General features: G+C 38.3%; 1 protein-coding gene across 3 annotated transcripts in view; it reads left to right on the plus strand.

Moving 5' to 3' along the window:
* Positions 1 to 14,686, plus strand: part of RPS6KC1 (ribosomal protein S6 kinase C1) — a 103,809-nt gene that overhangs the window by 20,555 nt on the left and 68,568 nt on the right. For 2 of the 3 annotated variants that reach the window (XM_087717777.1, XM_014073642.2), the window contains exons 3-7: positions 425 to 545; positions 5,613 to 5,728; positions 8,151 to 8,244; positions 9,937 to 9,987; positions 12,178 to 12,540. In XM_087717777.1, coding sequence (XP_087573903.1) covers positions 425 to 545; positions 5,613 to 5,728; positions 8,151 to 8,244; positions 9,937 to 9,987; positions 12,178 to 12,540 — 745 coding nt within the window. The remainder of the gene's footprint in view (positions 1 to 424; positions 546 to 5,612; positions 5,729 to 8,150; positions 8,245 to 9,936; positions 9,988 to 12,177; positions 12,541 to 14,686) is intronic. The other variant, XM_087717776.1, reaches the window with a different exon arrangement.

The raw sequence follows: 14,686 nt of genomic DNA on the forward strand, positions 1-14,686 counted from the left end.
TACTGGATAGGGGAAACTTTTACCCTTTTAACTATTTCTGTGCAGTTATTTACAGATTTAAAATGGGATGAAACAGTATTAACAGTATGAAATATTTTACATGACTAAACTGAATTTAAATGCATTATTAGGGAAGAATTCAGTTAGAATTTTCTCCATTAGTTTATGAGCCTAAGTATTAAATGATTTCCTGGATTAAAATTCTTACTTGATACGTCTTAGTAGATATGTTCTTCAGGTAGAAAAAGGGAGGGAAGGATAAAGGATATCACAGCAAAATCTAGGTTGATACTGCTGGCTAATATTTTTGGTGACTGTATTGGTTACTGCAATTTTTTTAATTTTTATAAATGCTTTATTAGAAGGACTAATTGCCTCATGGGTATGTTTGTTTTCTGTTTTGTTTTATTTTGTTTTGCTTCAGATAGTCGTTTGGAAGAGATACAGTGACTTTAAGAAATTGCACAAAGAACTCTGGCAGATTCATAAGCACTTATTCAGGCATACAGAATTGTTTCCTCCTTTTGCTAAAGCAATAGTATTTGGTAAGCATCCTTTTTTCAAATCATTAAATAATTTGGGAATATATCTTTGTTCATCGTGAAATAGAATAATTGGCTTGCCAAGCAATGGCAAACCACGTCTGAAAAAAATGTTCCCAAGAAAATTGCAGGGACTTGTCCACATTATTGCCAAGGATCAAGAGTCAGACTGATTTGGGCACAAAGTAATAATACATCCTACATGTATTACCTATTCATTGTATAGCTCATTATATATTCTAATTACAATTAGAATATCAAGATAATTTGCTACTCACTTGTGTAGATTCCACTCATGATTCTGGAACTAATTGTGGACCAGTGTTAATTTATACTGTGTTTCCCCGAAAATAAGACAGGATCTTATTTTTTTTGACCCCCAAAATAAGTGTTTGGCCTTATTTTTGGGGAGGTCTTATTATTTTTGAGGTGCAGAAGGTGGTGAGCATTGTCACCTCATGGCTGCTGCTGGGTTGCAATATTTTTTGGGAGGGTTTATTTTCAGGGCAGGGCTTATTTTAGTGCATGCGCTCAAAAGCCCAATTGGGCTTATTATCTGGGGAGGTCTTATTTTTGGGGAAACATAAACCATTTTTGTTAGCCATGATCAGTTCCAAATCATAATTTGTCTTGCATTCCTGACATAAATAGAAGGAACTGTTGAGAACAAACAGTTGGGTCAGAGTGAGATTTCTGCAGTTATCACTTCTGAAAAACCTGACTGCCTCTGAAGATAAGCCTGAAGATTAGTCATCATCTGAGGATTGCTTGGCTAGTTAAATTGACTTGTTAAACTGTAATGCCTAAGCAGAGGTTGTATTCTTTTGTTTTGTTTTCCCTCTAGCTAATTTTTGCTTTCATAGCTTCTCCATCAAATTTCCCATTTGTCTTCATTCTCTTCCTGCTGCAGCCACCTTTTCCTCTTGCTGTATCTTCACTCTGGTTTTTCTTCTTTTTTGCTGTTTCTATTGGAAGGAGGAAGAAGTACCTTTGTGTGCCTGTAAAATGTGTTTTGGTTTGAGAGTGGTTCTGTGTGTGAGAAAGAATGGTTACTTGTTTGACATTAATCACCCTAGGAAAATGCAGAATATTTTATTTAATTGCTATACTTAAATATAGTGTTCTTTTCAAATATTTTCCTATAGTTGAATTTTAGAAGAAAACATGCCTTCTAATGTTTATGTTGAATTCTTTCGGTACAATTTCTTGTAATTCTTTAGAGGCCCCTATAAGGTCCTATTTATGCTTTTCTGATTAAAAATTATTTTAAAAGGACTGATGAGTGAAATCATGAAATATACAGGTGATACTCACTTCTATCACATATGGGACTGGTAACTTTGTAATTTCCCAGTGGTCATTAGGTGAATCATTGCAATGATTGCAGTTAGCCATCACATGACCACAATTTATAATTTTACTGCTGGCTTCTCTATTGACTCTGTTGGAAATGGGATGTGAAGTACCCAAATGGTGAACGTGCAATCATGGGATGCTACAATGATCACAAATGCTCACTGATTGCCAAGTGCCTAAATTTGCCAAATTGTTAGGGGTTCCTCTGATTTGTAGTCAAAGGCTGTTCTAAAAGACTTGGGGTGACCACTGATAAGACACGCCTCTGACATCCCATCAGATGGCAACATTTAAGGAAGGGGACCTGGAGTGTATGAAGGACAGATATCCTCAGGTAGAGGCAGTCTCACAAGTAAACTGCTGGATGTCCCAATAGCATATTTTTATTATTTGGATATAATCTTTTTTGTTCTTGAATTTTTTGAATGTATAGGCATGTTGACATTGAAAAATCTCTGATGTAACTTTGGACTAGGTGTCCTCTTCTGAGATACTCAAGTGCTATTGTTTCTTCTGATATTGGAGAAATTGAGGATAATACAAATTGTAAACTATTACAGGGCAGTGCTGACAACATTCAATTAGGATTAGGGAGACTCTGAATGAAATCTCAATTTGATATAGAAGCTGACTAGTTGAGGTTTTGCCTATCATTGTCTTTCAGCTTATTTTGCCCTTTGGGACTGTTGTGAGGTAACGTGTCAGTGGTGGGTTTCAAAAATTGTTCGAACCTACTCTGTGGGTGTGGCCTCCTTTGTGGGAGTGGCTTGCTGCCCATGTGACCGGATATGAAGATGCTGACGACACTTGTCAGAACCATCTTAAATTACCTCATACACAGTACTGGCATGCCTAAGAATATGATGTAAACTTGTTTTTTAAAAGGCATCTTTGGTTTGCGTTAAAACAACTTCAACACACGCAATGTTCTGATTGCACCACAAACGCAGTAATCATCCTTACCTTTCACAGAGGCACTGAGTTTTATAAATATGAGCATGATAGTGTAGAATAATCATATCCAAGGACCAGTGGTGGGTTTCAAAAAAATTTGGAACCTCTTCTGTAGGTGTGGCCTGCTTTCCGGGTCCACTGGTGGAACCTCTTCTAACCAGTTTGGTAGATTTGACAAACCGGTTCTACTGAATAGGTGCGAACTGGTAGGAACCCACCTCTGTAACATGTGTATATATTGGTGTGCATTTTTTGCATGTTTTTCAAGTGATGTTTCTGCATACACTATTCTGAACTTCTTGGAAGAAGAAATGTAATGGATAAAGATTGGGTAATAATAGGAGGACATTTAGATCTATCTGTCATTTTATTGTCATCCAATGCTGATATGCTCAGATTGGCTCCATGATTCAATCATTGAAATACGTAATCTTCCTGAAAGAACAAGTTTCTTCAATTTATAATGTGGTGTTGATTGTCTTCATTCTTGATCCTAATAGATTATCCATATCTCTTCTTTAAAAAAATATATATATACCGGTACTTCTAAAAAGCGAAAAATAAAAATACTATTTTTTCCTAACTAAGATTTGATAGTTATGTATTTTGAGGGCAGTGGTGCTATGTAACTTTTCTATTCCTTTTAGTCTCAAAGCCTTCCTGTGAAAACATATTTTAACAACCAGCAAAATGAGAAGGACAAGAGACAACTTCCTCTGAATGGTGTTTTAGAGTCAGCATTTGTAAAGATAGAGTAAAAAACAACAACCAGGGGATAGCTACAACAATGTAATCGGACTCTTACTTCCTGCCTCTTTTTAAATGGACATTGCATTTGCCAGGCTAGCTGACCTTCCCTTTTTGAGAGGGAGACAAATCGGCAGCCAGAAGACTGCTGAAGGGCAGCCTGCTTTCCCCTTTTGCTTAACTCATTGGATACAGCAGCTGGATGAATTGGCATTTATTGGTATCCAGCTGAAATGGCATCCTCTCTTTCTCATAATAGAAACATTGCCAGAAAACATGAGACTTGACCATGGTGTAGTGTCTAGCCTTGCTCTTGTTACTTCAAAGTAAGCCTAAAGGTTTAATGAAAGTATTACTAGATAAACATTAATAGGGCTAGTTCATCTTTTTAACACTTCATAATAAATCCCCTTAAGTGCTTAGAAATAAAAGTATCTAAAAAAAGACTGCATACCGATTGTAAGTCGATATTCAAGTTGAAGCACTAAGTAACACTTAAAGCCCCCTAAGTCAGTGATCCCCAATCTTTCTGGCTTGGTGGCCCCGCGGGGGTGGGGAGAGGGGAGAGTTCCTTGAGTGGCAGGTGGTGTACGCGCGAACACGGCAGCCACTGCTCATGTGAGGACAGCTTCGGGTGCATGCATACGCTTGCACACCGCCTGTGCGGCCCGGTTTCATACAGGCCGCAGCCCAGTAGTGGGTTGCGACCCAGGGATTAGGGACCCCTGCCCTAAGTCATTTGTAATGCAGTACAGTCCATGTCTCTCTCCTTATGGTAAAAACCTTCTTACAAGGCTCACATCTTGGCTTCTTTTCTAACTGGAGAAAATGAAATGACCATATATTCTGTGCCAGTACATAATTCTTTTAATACACAGTTGCTGTAGTGAATTTTCTCCAGGCTCTTCACCTCTAGATATAGTGGATGGTCCTCTTCACCTTTAGCCTTGTTACTTAAGATTGATAAAAGATATGCTTAATACATCTGGAAATCCTATCTTGGAATCACTTCACTATCATCTATTTCTAACCGGGATGACATCAAAATAATGAAATGTACATTGCAAGGCAAACTTTATGCTTTTGCTCTTGCATTGTGATATGGCATGCAAGTATGTAAGGGACAGAGAAATATGTATCATAGCTTCACAGTACCACGCTGTACTCTTTTAGTACTCAGGATATCCAATATTAAGGTAGTGCCATCAGCATAATGGAGATTATTGATGTTATTTCCTCCAATTTTAAAACCATCATCTTCTTCTAATCCAGCTTCCTTTCATTCTACATATTGATGTAATAAAATAATTATTTTCCCTTAATCTGCAGATAGGTTGAATAAATAAGGTGAAAGCATGCAGCCTTGTTGCACTCCTTTGGCAATCTAGAGCCAGTCTGTGTCATGTTTTATCTTACTGTGACTCCTGGATCCCAAGAGTCCTTTTGAGGAACAGAAAGTCCCTCCCATTGTTAATACAGTGTTTTTCTGGAATAGTCTTTTTCTCATTAAAGTTGTAATCCTCCTTCACTATCCCTTCCCACTGAACTTAAATAGAAAAGACTTTGGGAGGAAGAAAGAAAACTTCCCTCCTTTTTCTTCCAGTAACAAGACTGTTCTGGTGTTCAGTGAAGAGAAATTCAGAATCCAAATCTTTATTTTTAGCATAAACCAAATAGCTGAAGTCTGCAACCATAAGGGATTAGGGCTGAAGTGGGCACGGTATAGAATAGATATCTATAATGTGGCTAACTCTCTTTTATTTTTTTGATACTCAGGGTATATAATATTTTATTGGCCAATCCATGTGTTCACATAAAAGATGGAGTTTTTTTTATTCCATTAGGGCTGCCAAATTATATGTATCTTCAATAGATGGTAAAACATTCTGGGACATTTGAGCCTAGATATTTGGCCTTGTCTCCTGAAGCAGCTGTAGATGTTTCTTCATAAAGGATTTTTGTCAAAAAAAATTAGACTTGTTTCTCAGACTGTTGAATTTGTTCATGTTTCAGGGCGATTTGAAGAAGGTGTGATTGAAGAGAGAAGACAGTGTGCAGAAGATTTGCTTCAGTTTTCTGCCAACATCCCCATGCTCTACAATAGCAAGCAGCTTGAAGATTTCTTTAAGGTTAATCTTTTTCAGCTAGCCTGTCTAATAGATTATTTCATTTCATTGTGTAAGTGAAGTACTTGTTTTCCTGCAGCTCGGCAGGAGGGGCTACAACAGGGTTAAGTCACAGCCTGATTGGTCCAGAGACTGAGGAAATTTTCTTAAAGTCACCATCCTTCCCTATTGGCTCCCAGTTTCCTCTCAGTCTCTTGGTCCAAGCACTGGTTTTTGGCTCCTTGAGATACTAATAATTGTTGCAATTGATAGGTTCTCAGGATTGTCCTAAGATTGAAACAGATTCTCTATAGCAGGGGTGCCAAACTCGATTTCATTGAGGGCCACACCAGGGTTGTGTTTGACCTTGGGGGCCCGGTTGGGCATGGCCAGGATGGGCATGGCCAGTTGAACGTCACTCCTGTGGGGGTAACTGTGTTGATCTGAGTGCTGTCCCGAGCTCCGTTTTCACTGGCAGAAGGTCGCAGGAGGCTGTGGTAGTTGAAAATTGAGCTCAGGAGCCCATTTTCTCTGGCAAAAGCACTGTGAACTGATCTTTTGCTGTTTCCAGGGGGGCCCCGCGGGCCAGATCTAAGTATCCTGTGGACTTTAGTTTGACACCCCTGCTGTATGGTATGCCAACAAATAAACAAACAAACATGTATAAAATCTTCATTCTCTCATACGCAAACAAACAAAGAAACAAACGTGTGTAAAAATCTCCATTCTCTCATACTCCCATATTCAACCTCTTACTTAGGAAATTTTTGCCTATTTATAAATAGAATTCTGGGTGATGTAAGTAGGCTAAACTGATAGTTACTGTTACAAATCATTCTCTATATGATATAAAACAGAAAGGCACTTTATTAGAATGAAGAACACCCAGAGAATTTTGGATTGGGACAGTATACAAATATTGCAAAATAAATGAATAAAGTACCAGATAGATTATATTAGATCAGTGTTGCTCAACCTTGGCTACTTTAAGTCCTGTGGACTTCAACTCCCAGGCTGGGGGATTCTGGGGTTGAAGTCCACAGGACTTAAAGTCGCCAAGGTTGAGAAACTGGATTAGATAGATAAACAACTTCTACTTTTCTACTATTTTTTACAATTTTTAAATATATTATTGATGCACAGTGGAAGGAAAGAGAGTGTCTAATAGTTAGCAGTTAGATTAGTAACTACACATTGCTGATATTCTATTAAGTGGTATTTTCAACAAAGAGACATGATGTCAGTGTGGCAATGTGCATGCAATAAAGTGATTATGTCACGATAATGCAAAAATGACTTTTGCATCAGATATTCCGTGGCATTAAGCACATGTCATTTGTTCCTCCTTGCTCTTTCCTGCAGACACTCTACATAATAGGCATATAGTATTGCCAGATAGGCTGCAAATATCCAGGCATCACTAAGATGGCAGCAAAACATAAATATTCTGTACCTCCTTGCTACTATTTATAACCATATTTTTGCAGCCCAGATCTGATCCATTTGGCTTTAGCTAACTTCACATATCATACCAAACTGTGGTCAGGGAAGCTTGTCCAGTATTTCTTCCATGAGGATTTAGGGAGACAAGCATGGAGAACCCAGGCTTTACATAGGCACTAAGCAGATCCAGATGTGCTTAAGCTCAGCTGTATCATATACACTCCAACTGTGTTGGGAAGCCAAAATACATTTTCTATGAACCACAACCTTTGTGTGACTGGTAAACATTATGGTTTGTGGCAGGTTTACAGTGGGGTTAAATATGATTTATAATTATGGTGTAACAATTAAATTGGTACAATAGGAATAAGGCTGTTCAGCTGATATGAAAACCAGCCAAGATATTTTTTGAGGGGAACCATTCTCGTTTGAGAGGTATCAAACTAAAGCAGGGGTGAAAGTTAATGTAAGATAAGACAGCTTTCTTTCTTTTCTAGCAGATGGGATGGGGAATCTGGTGAGTTATGAACTCTTTGATGTATCTATGCAGATTGTTTAATGAGGAAGTTCTAAGCCTCTTTGAGGAACTTTTTGTATAGCCAGAATGCCTCTCGGGTTTTAAAAAATCTATTTTATCCTAAAAGCTAATATTGCTATTTTAAAATAATGCCTTTTCAAAAACAGATGGCAGTCTTCAATATCATTTTTCTAGGATGGGAATATGTGTCGGCTGGAAGATATTGCAAATTGGTTAATTTGATTTAGGAATACTTTTGATATTTATTGACTATTCTTTCTTTCAATGTATACTTAGACTGAATCTGGAAAGAATATAAAACTAATATTTATCAATTTGGAATACGGATTTCAACTCCCTCTTGTGCTGGCCCAGTTGAGGAACAGTGTATTAGATCATATTGTTATTTTTCTTGTAACTTTTCTCCCTTGGTGAAAGTTACATTAATCCATATTGAAACATATATATTATTTTCTGTCTCTTAAGGATGGAGAGGTGCATGATGGATCTGAATTGATTGGTCCTGCAGAACCTCTGGTAGACTCTCTGACAGACAGCTTATCTACCTGCAGTTCTGAAGGTTGGTTCTATCTCCTTTGTATTTGTATTTGTATTTGTATTTATTTGTCTTGTATGCCGCCCACTCCCGAAGGACTCCGGGCGGCTCACAATAGACAAGGGAAGGGGAAAACTAGACAAAGACAACACTTTAAAAACAAAAACCACAACATTCACAATTTCCGTGGGGCTGGATGTTTCATAGGCCCCCCGGCCTGCTGGAGCAGCCAGGACTTGGGGGCTTTGCGGAAGGCCGGGAGGGTAGTAAGGGTCCGGATCTCGACAGGGAGATCATTCCAGAGGGCTGGAGCTGCAACAGAGAAGGCTCTCCCCTGGGGGGTCGCTAGCCGACATTGGCTGGCGGATGGAATCCGGAGGAGACCTAACCTGTGAGATCTAATCGGTCTATGGGAGGTAATCGGCAGGAGGCGGTCTCTCAGGTACCCAGGTCCGATGCCATGTAGGGCTTTATAGGTAGCGACCAGCACCTTGAAGCGGATTCGGAGACTAATGGGTAGCCAGTGCAGCTCGCGGAGGATAGGTGTGACATGGGTGTACCTGGGTACACCCACAATCGCTCGCGTGGCTGCGTTCTGGACTAACTGAAGTCTTCGAACACTCTTCAAGGGCAGCCCCATGTAGAGCGCATTACAATAATCCAGTCTTGAGGTCACAAGGGCGTGAGTGACTGTCTGAAGGGCCTCCCGATCCAGGTAGGGTCGCAATTGGTGCACCAGGCGAACCTGGGCAAAGGTCCCCCTGGTCACAGCCGACAAATGGTGTTCTAAAGTCAGCTGGGGATCCAGGAGGACTCCCAAATTGCGAACCCTCTCTGAGGGGCGTATAATTTCACCCCCCAGCCTGAGAGATGGAAAATGGTGCTTTTTAAGAAACACCAGCACAATGGATTGCATTTGTAATCTAGTTCCAGTTTTTTTAAAACTGTAGTTTCTTTTGGGAAAAGCAGTTGAGGAATTTTATATAGCACTTTTGAGCCACTTGATTTCCATGATGCGCTGAGATTGAAACAATCTTGATTTAGCACATTATGCAATTGTTTTCTTGGCTTTTGAATGGCATGTTGGACACCTATTTCTCCAAACTAGGATTAAATCTAAATTGGAATTTTAACTATTTTTATATATAGTTTCTTTATTTGTTTCCCCAAGAGACCAATGGGCAGAAAGAAGAGATCTGTAAGAAGAAAACAATAAACAATACTTTTTCAGTCATGCCTTAACATTTCCCACCTTTCTGTCACATTTAAATTACATTTGGTAACAACTTCTAATGGTCTCTTAATCGTTATCTCCTCTAGATGGCAGCATTATATTTCACTTTTAATTTTCTTGATTGTGCAAATGATAAATTTTTCCTGGTTTGTTTTTCTCTGTTATGCAGAAACCATTATGGAATAACACCTATTGTAGCAATAACTGTTCAGATATTTTTTATTCCAACTGTAAATCCTCTTTATGATTGGCTTTTGGTGCATTTCTAGATCATCCAATAGCCAGTGCTCTTTAGAGGGATTCACCAAATGAGGTTTTTCAGGTATAAAATTCACAAATGTGGTAGAACCCAATGTAAAATCTGAAAATAAATAGAGACAGGATGAAAACAAGAACACCAGGCAAGAATAAAGGTCAGGTATCTGAATACTTATGGACTTATGGTGCATCTTCAATATAGGCTTTTATTTTTGTTTCTACAGCTCGGAGAGATGTCCTTGATGAAGTGACACTTAGCCAGTTAGAATATGGAGGTAAGAAAGAATGGAGTAAATTGAGTAGTGTTAGGTTAATTCATTATTTAATTGGAAAAAAAGAGGTTACCCATAATGCACTGACTACTTTAAGGTGGGCTCCCCTTGCAGGATATAGTTTTGAACATTACCATGTTCCAAGCTAAATGGTGCTTTTTAAGGGACACCAGCACAATGGATTGCATTTGGATCTTATTGGCAGTCAAGGCAGCTCCTGCAGTAACGGCATCACATGGGGAACACAAGGCAGAATCTATTAACATGCAGGCTAATAATTTCTGAATAGCCCTCAAGGGCAGCCCCCTGTAAAGCAAACTGTGGCAATATAGATGAGAGGTACAAGGGCATGAATGACCATAAATAATTCATCCTGATTTGTTGTAGTGTCAAAGAGATAGAGACAGAGAGGGTGGAAGCTGCTATAACGCGAGACATTCAATGTGCAAAATATTGGCCTTTCTGTTAAACTATTGCTCAACTTCTCCAGCTTATGATCATCAAATGCATTTTTGGCAGGTAAGACTAACTGGAGGGTTACCAGATTTTGACTTTAACCTCAAGCTGCGCAACTTCACTGGTTCTTTTAATCTGAGTTTTGCATAATGCGCATCTGGTTTACACTTTTCAGTAGGAGAACTTTGGGAATGCTCTAATTTTACACCAGTTCTACTCTACAGCAATAAAATAAGTTGTCCATTGAATATGAATTGGTGTACAAATCAACATCTTATTCAAATCCTCAGTGACTTTTTGACTGTATTCTATCAATTTATTTACAAAAGCATTCTAAATAGATGCAGGAATAAAGATTATAAATCTCCAAGCAATGGGGGTATTTTAGTGCTGTTCATCTGCTTACTGCATTTTATTTACTTGTTAAAAGAAAGATGAGTGACTATTAAATGTCCTTATGTACTTTGAGAAAATTACGTTACTCAATAACCTAGGAGCCAAATATCTTGGAGAAACACTAAAGAAGAAGAAATATGAGGTATGGGTTGGTTCAGTACTGTGAAATACTATCAAAACAACCTGGACAGCTAATATAGATAGATAAAGTATATTTCTACCAACTGGGCTTTAATTGTTCAGACAGAAATTATAATAAAACAAATCCTTGATGAGGGAATATTGCACTGAGATTTGTCCCAAAGGTGTTGTTCAAAAGGCAACTGTACTTTCTTGGTTTGTTTTCCCTTGAATAAGTTTCACTTCTCCTCCAAGAAGGTTCTTCAATTCCGAAGAATTGAAGAAGCTTCTTGGATCAAAAGTGGAATATTTTCAAGGGGGGGAAAAAAACCCCAAAAGTACAGTTGCCGTTTGAATACCACCTTTGGGGGAACCATGACTTGGATGATTGAGAAATTTCATAGATATTTATACTGAAATTTATTAGATTAGGTTTTTAAAAAAAGGAATAATCAGCAAGTGTGTGCTCTCCATAATCTAAACCTTAATGAAAATGGACAAAGAAGCTTGTGTTCTTTCCTCATTGAATTGGAACTTGGATTCATCCAAATAAATAGAATGTTAGGAGGTTTGGGACAGATAAAAAGAAGCATTTCCTCACATGGAACTATTAAAGTGGCATCCCAAGGTTTTTTTTTATAATAATCACTGACCCAGAATGATTTAAAACAAAATTAAATAAATTCAGACAGGAAAAATGGTCACTGATTGCAAGACATGTTGCCTATAAACAGTAGAACCTCTACCTCTGGAGCAATAGGCTTCTCAAAATTAATCATTGGGCAGCTTGACTGATGGTCTCCAGTGGGCTTTTCTTGAACCGTAGTATGAATTAAATACTCAACTAGATGGCCTTTTAGTTTGACCTGGCAGAGTACTTGTTTTTTTACTCACCAGTGGAATTGGTTATATAATTTAGGTTGAGTGACAATAAGTTATAAATTGTATGATCTTCATCAAAATTCTCCATCATCATTAGAGTTTATATTATACTTTACTGAGTGCTCAAAGTACATCACATCTATTATTGTAATCACCCTATAAAAGAAAGACCACTAACTTTTTTTAGAGGCAGTGATTTGAAGCTAAAATAGTTAATATCTTTCATGGATACTTCTTGTACTCACCTTCTAAATCACGACTTGCTAGTAGGGCTTCTTTAGAGGACAAAGGGAGAAAACCATTAATTCCTTCGCTTGCCATTCTTTCGTTGCACTACAGGTTTATCCAGTGACAGTGACTTGATTTCCTTGACCATTGATGCAGATTTTCTTGTTGAGTTAGATGATGGAATGGCATCTAACCAGGATTCCCCCAGCACATCACTTGGTCTCAGCTTTGCTGCTGAACCTCCAGGATTGGCATCTGCCACTTTAGATCATGAATGGAGCAAATCTGAAAGTGAGAGGGAGAGCCGGGGTTTATTCACTGGGAGCTTGAAGGCCAAGCTTGGCAGAAGAGATTACTTGGACAAAGCTGGAGAACTGATAAAGCTGGCCTTGAAGAAGGAGGAAGAGGAAGATTATGAAGCTGCGTTTGGCTTTTATAGAAAAGGAGTTGATCTGCTTTTAGAAGGAGTTCAAGGTATGACCTCATTTATTTTAACATTCATTTTAATTGACCTAAGCTTTTATCCTCTATGCAGCAAGTTTGAATTGTAGTTAAATAATTGGATATTAAAGGAAAAAAGAAAAGCCATCCTGGGTCACTTTACATTTCTTTCTTTCTTTCTTTGTTGAAATAGGAAAACTTATTAAAAATGATACTTTACGTATAGGCTTACAGGCTAAAAGTCAGTGTGCAGAAAGAAAAGAGAAACTGAGTAAGCAAGCCATCCAAAGCATTAAAAAGAGGTTTCTTAGTTACAAAATTTAGCAGGGTGAAGATCAGGATGCAATAGAACAGGGGTGTCAAACTCGCATTATCACAGCATTGTCATGTGACGTATCCGGATTTTCCCCTTTGCTAAACCAGGTGTGGGTGTGGCCAGTGTGTGACGCATCCGGCCTGTGGGCCACGAGTTTGACAGCCCTGCAATAGAAGGACTTCTCCCTCCAATAGGTTTGGCAGTACCAGCTGATGGGGGGAAAAGGTGGTTTCTAGGTAGGGTGAAATAATTCTCCACTGCTGTTTGTTCTCTGGTATATTCCTCTGAGACAAGTTTAGCAGATGAGGCTTCTGGTAGAATTCTTTTTTCCCCCCAAATCAGTCCAGTGGCTTTTGCTAGGAACAAGGAACTTCTGACCATCAAATTTACTTCCATAACATCCATTGGTAGAATTCTAGCTCTGTCTTTTTTAAACATACCTTAAAAACTCTTGTTTGCATATGATTCAGTAGGAGCTTTATTTCCCCTCTCCCCCAGCTGCATTTAGATATTACAATGGAAGTTTCAAAGCTTTCATTTCCGATTTTATTTAACCACAACTTAGGAATAGTTCGGCGCCTATAGTATTATTTATCTTTTTGGAAACAAACCACCTTATAAACCATATGTTGAAGTTACTTTATTTCATCTAATGATTATTTCACATGATTAAGAACACATCTCCAGTATGAATAATCAGAAATAGAAGTAAAGCTTAAGATGAGAAGTGCACAATTTCTAGAGGGACGCTACATTGCTCCCAGCATATAAAGCAAGATTTATTATGACACAATGTAAAGAACCCTTTCTTGAAGTTCTAATGTGAGCCCACAGGGGGGTGCTCAAGGCAAAGTCTTCTATTTTTCTCTAGGGGATAAGAGAATCCTTTTGGCTGAACATGAATTGATAACTGAAAGGTAATATTTTTGGATGTCCCAAGTTTCTTAACAAACTAATTGTGCCAAAATAGTTCCCATCCTCTGCACCACTTTTACATTAATAAATGAGTGAAACTAGTATACTTTCACAAATAAATTTGGATATTTATGTACTATCAAATCTGGATCTATCTCTCTATCTCTCTATCTCTCTATCTCTCTATCTCTCTATCTCTCTATCTCTCTATCTCTCTATCTCTCTATCTCTCTATCTCTCTATCTCTCTATCTCTCTATCTCTCTATCTCTCTATCTCTCTATCTCTCTATCTCTATCTCTCTATCTCTCTATCTCTCTATCTCTCTATCTCTCTATCTCTCTATCTCTCTATCTCTCTATCTCTCTATCTCTCTATCTCTCTCTCTATCTATCTATCTATCGATCTCTCTATCTATCGATCTATCGATCTATCGATCTATCGATCTATCGATCTATCGATCTATCGATCTTTCTACCTACCTACCTACCTACCTACCTACCTACCTACCTACCTACCTCCCTCCCTCCTACTGTCCGTCCATCCATCCATCCATCCATCCATCCATCCATCCATCCATCCATTCTATCTTCCTATCATCTTGCCCTGCCCTGCCCTGCCCTATCTTTTGGGCAGCTTAACATATACAAAACAATACTGTAAACAATACAATCCAATAGATAGCACCACACAAAGAAGAACCAAAATCTCTCCTCTACCAATAGAAAGAGAGAGGAAGATCTATCCAGCGGCACTAAGTTATGAACCAGTACAATAACAGATATAGAAGATGTTTTAATGGTTTCTTTAAAGGCTGGTAAAGTAGACATCATAGAAATATCAGGGGAATATTATTTCAGAAGACAGATTTACAGCCAGTATTTGTTCATATTCTGGAAGTGTAAAGTAATGGTATATTGAATTTGTTGATACTACTTAGGGAAATACT

This window comes from Thamnophis sirtalis, unplaced genomic scaffold, assembly GCF_051295495.1.
Source record: "Thamnophis sirtalis isolate CommonGarterSnake01/CBP01778 unplaced genomic scaffold, rThaSir2_p1.2 scaffold_6, whole genome shotgun sequence".
NCBI lineage: Eukaryota > Metazoa > Chordata > Lepidosauria > Squamata > Natricidae > Thamnophis > Thamnophis sirtalis.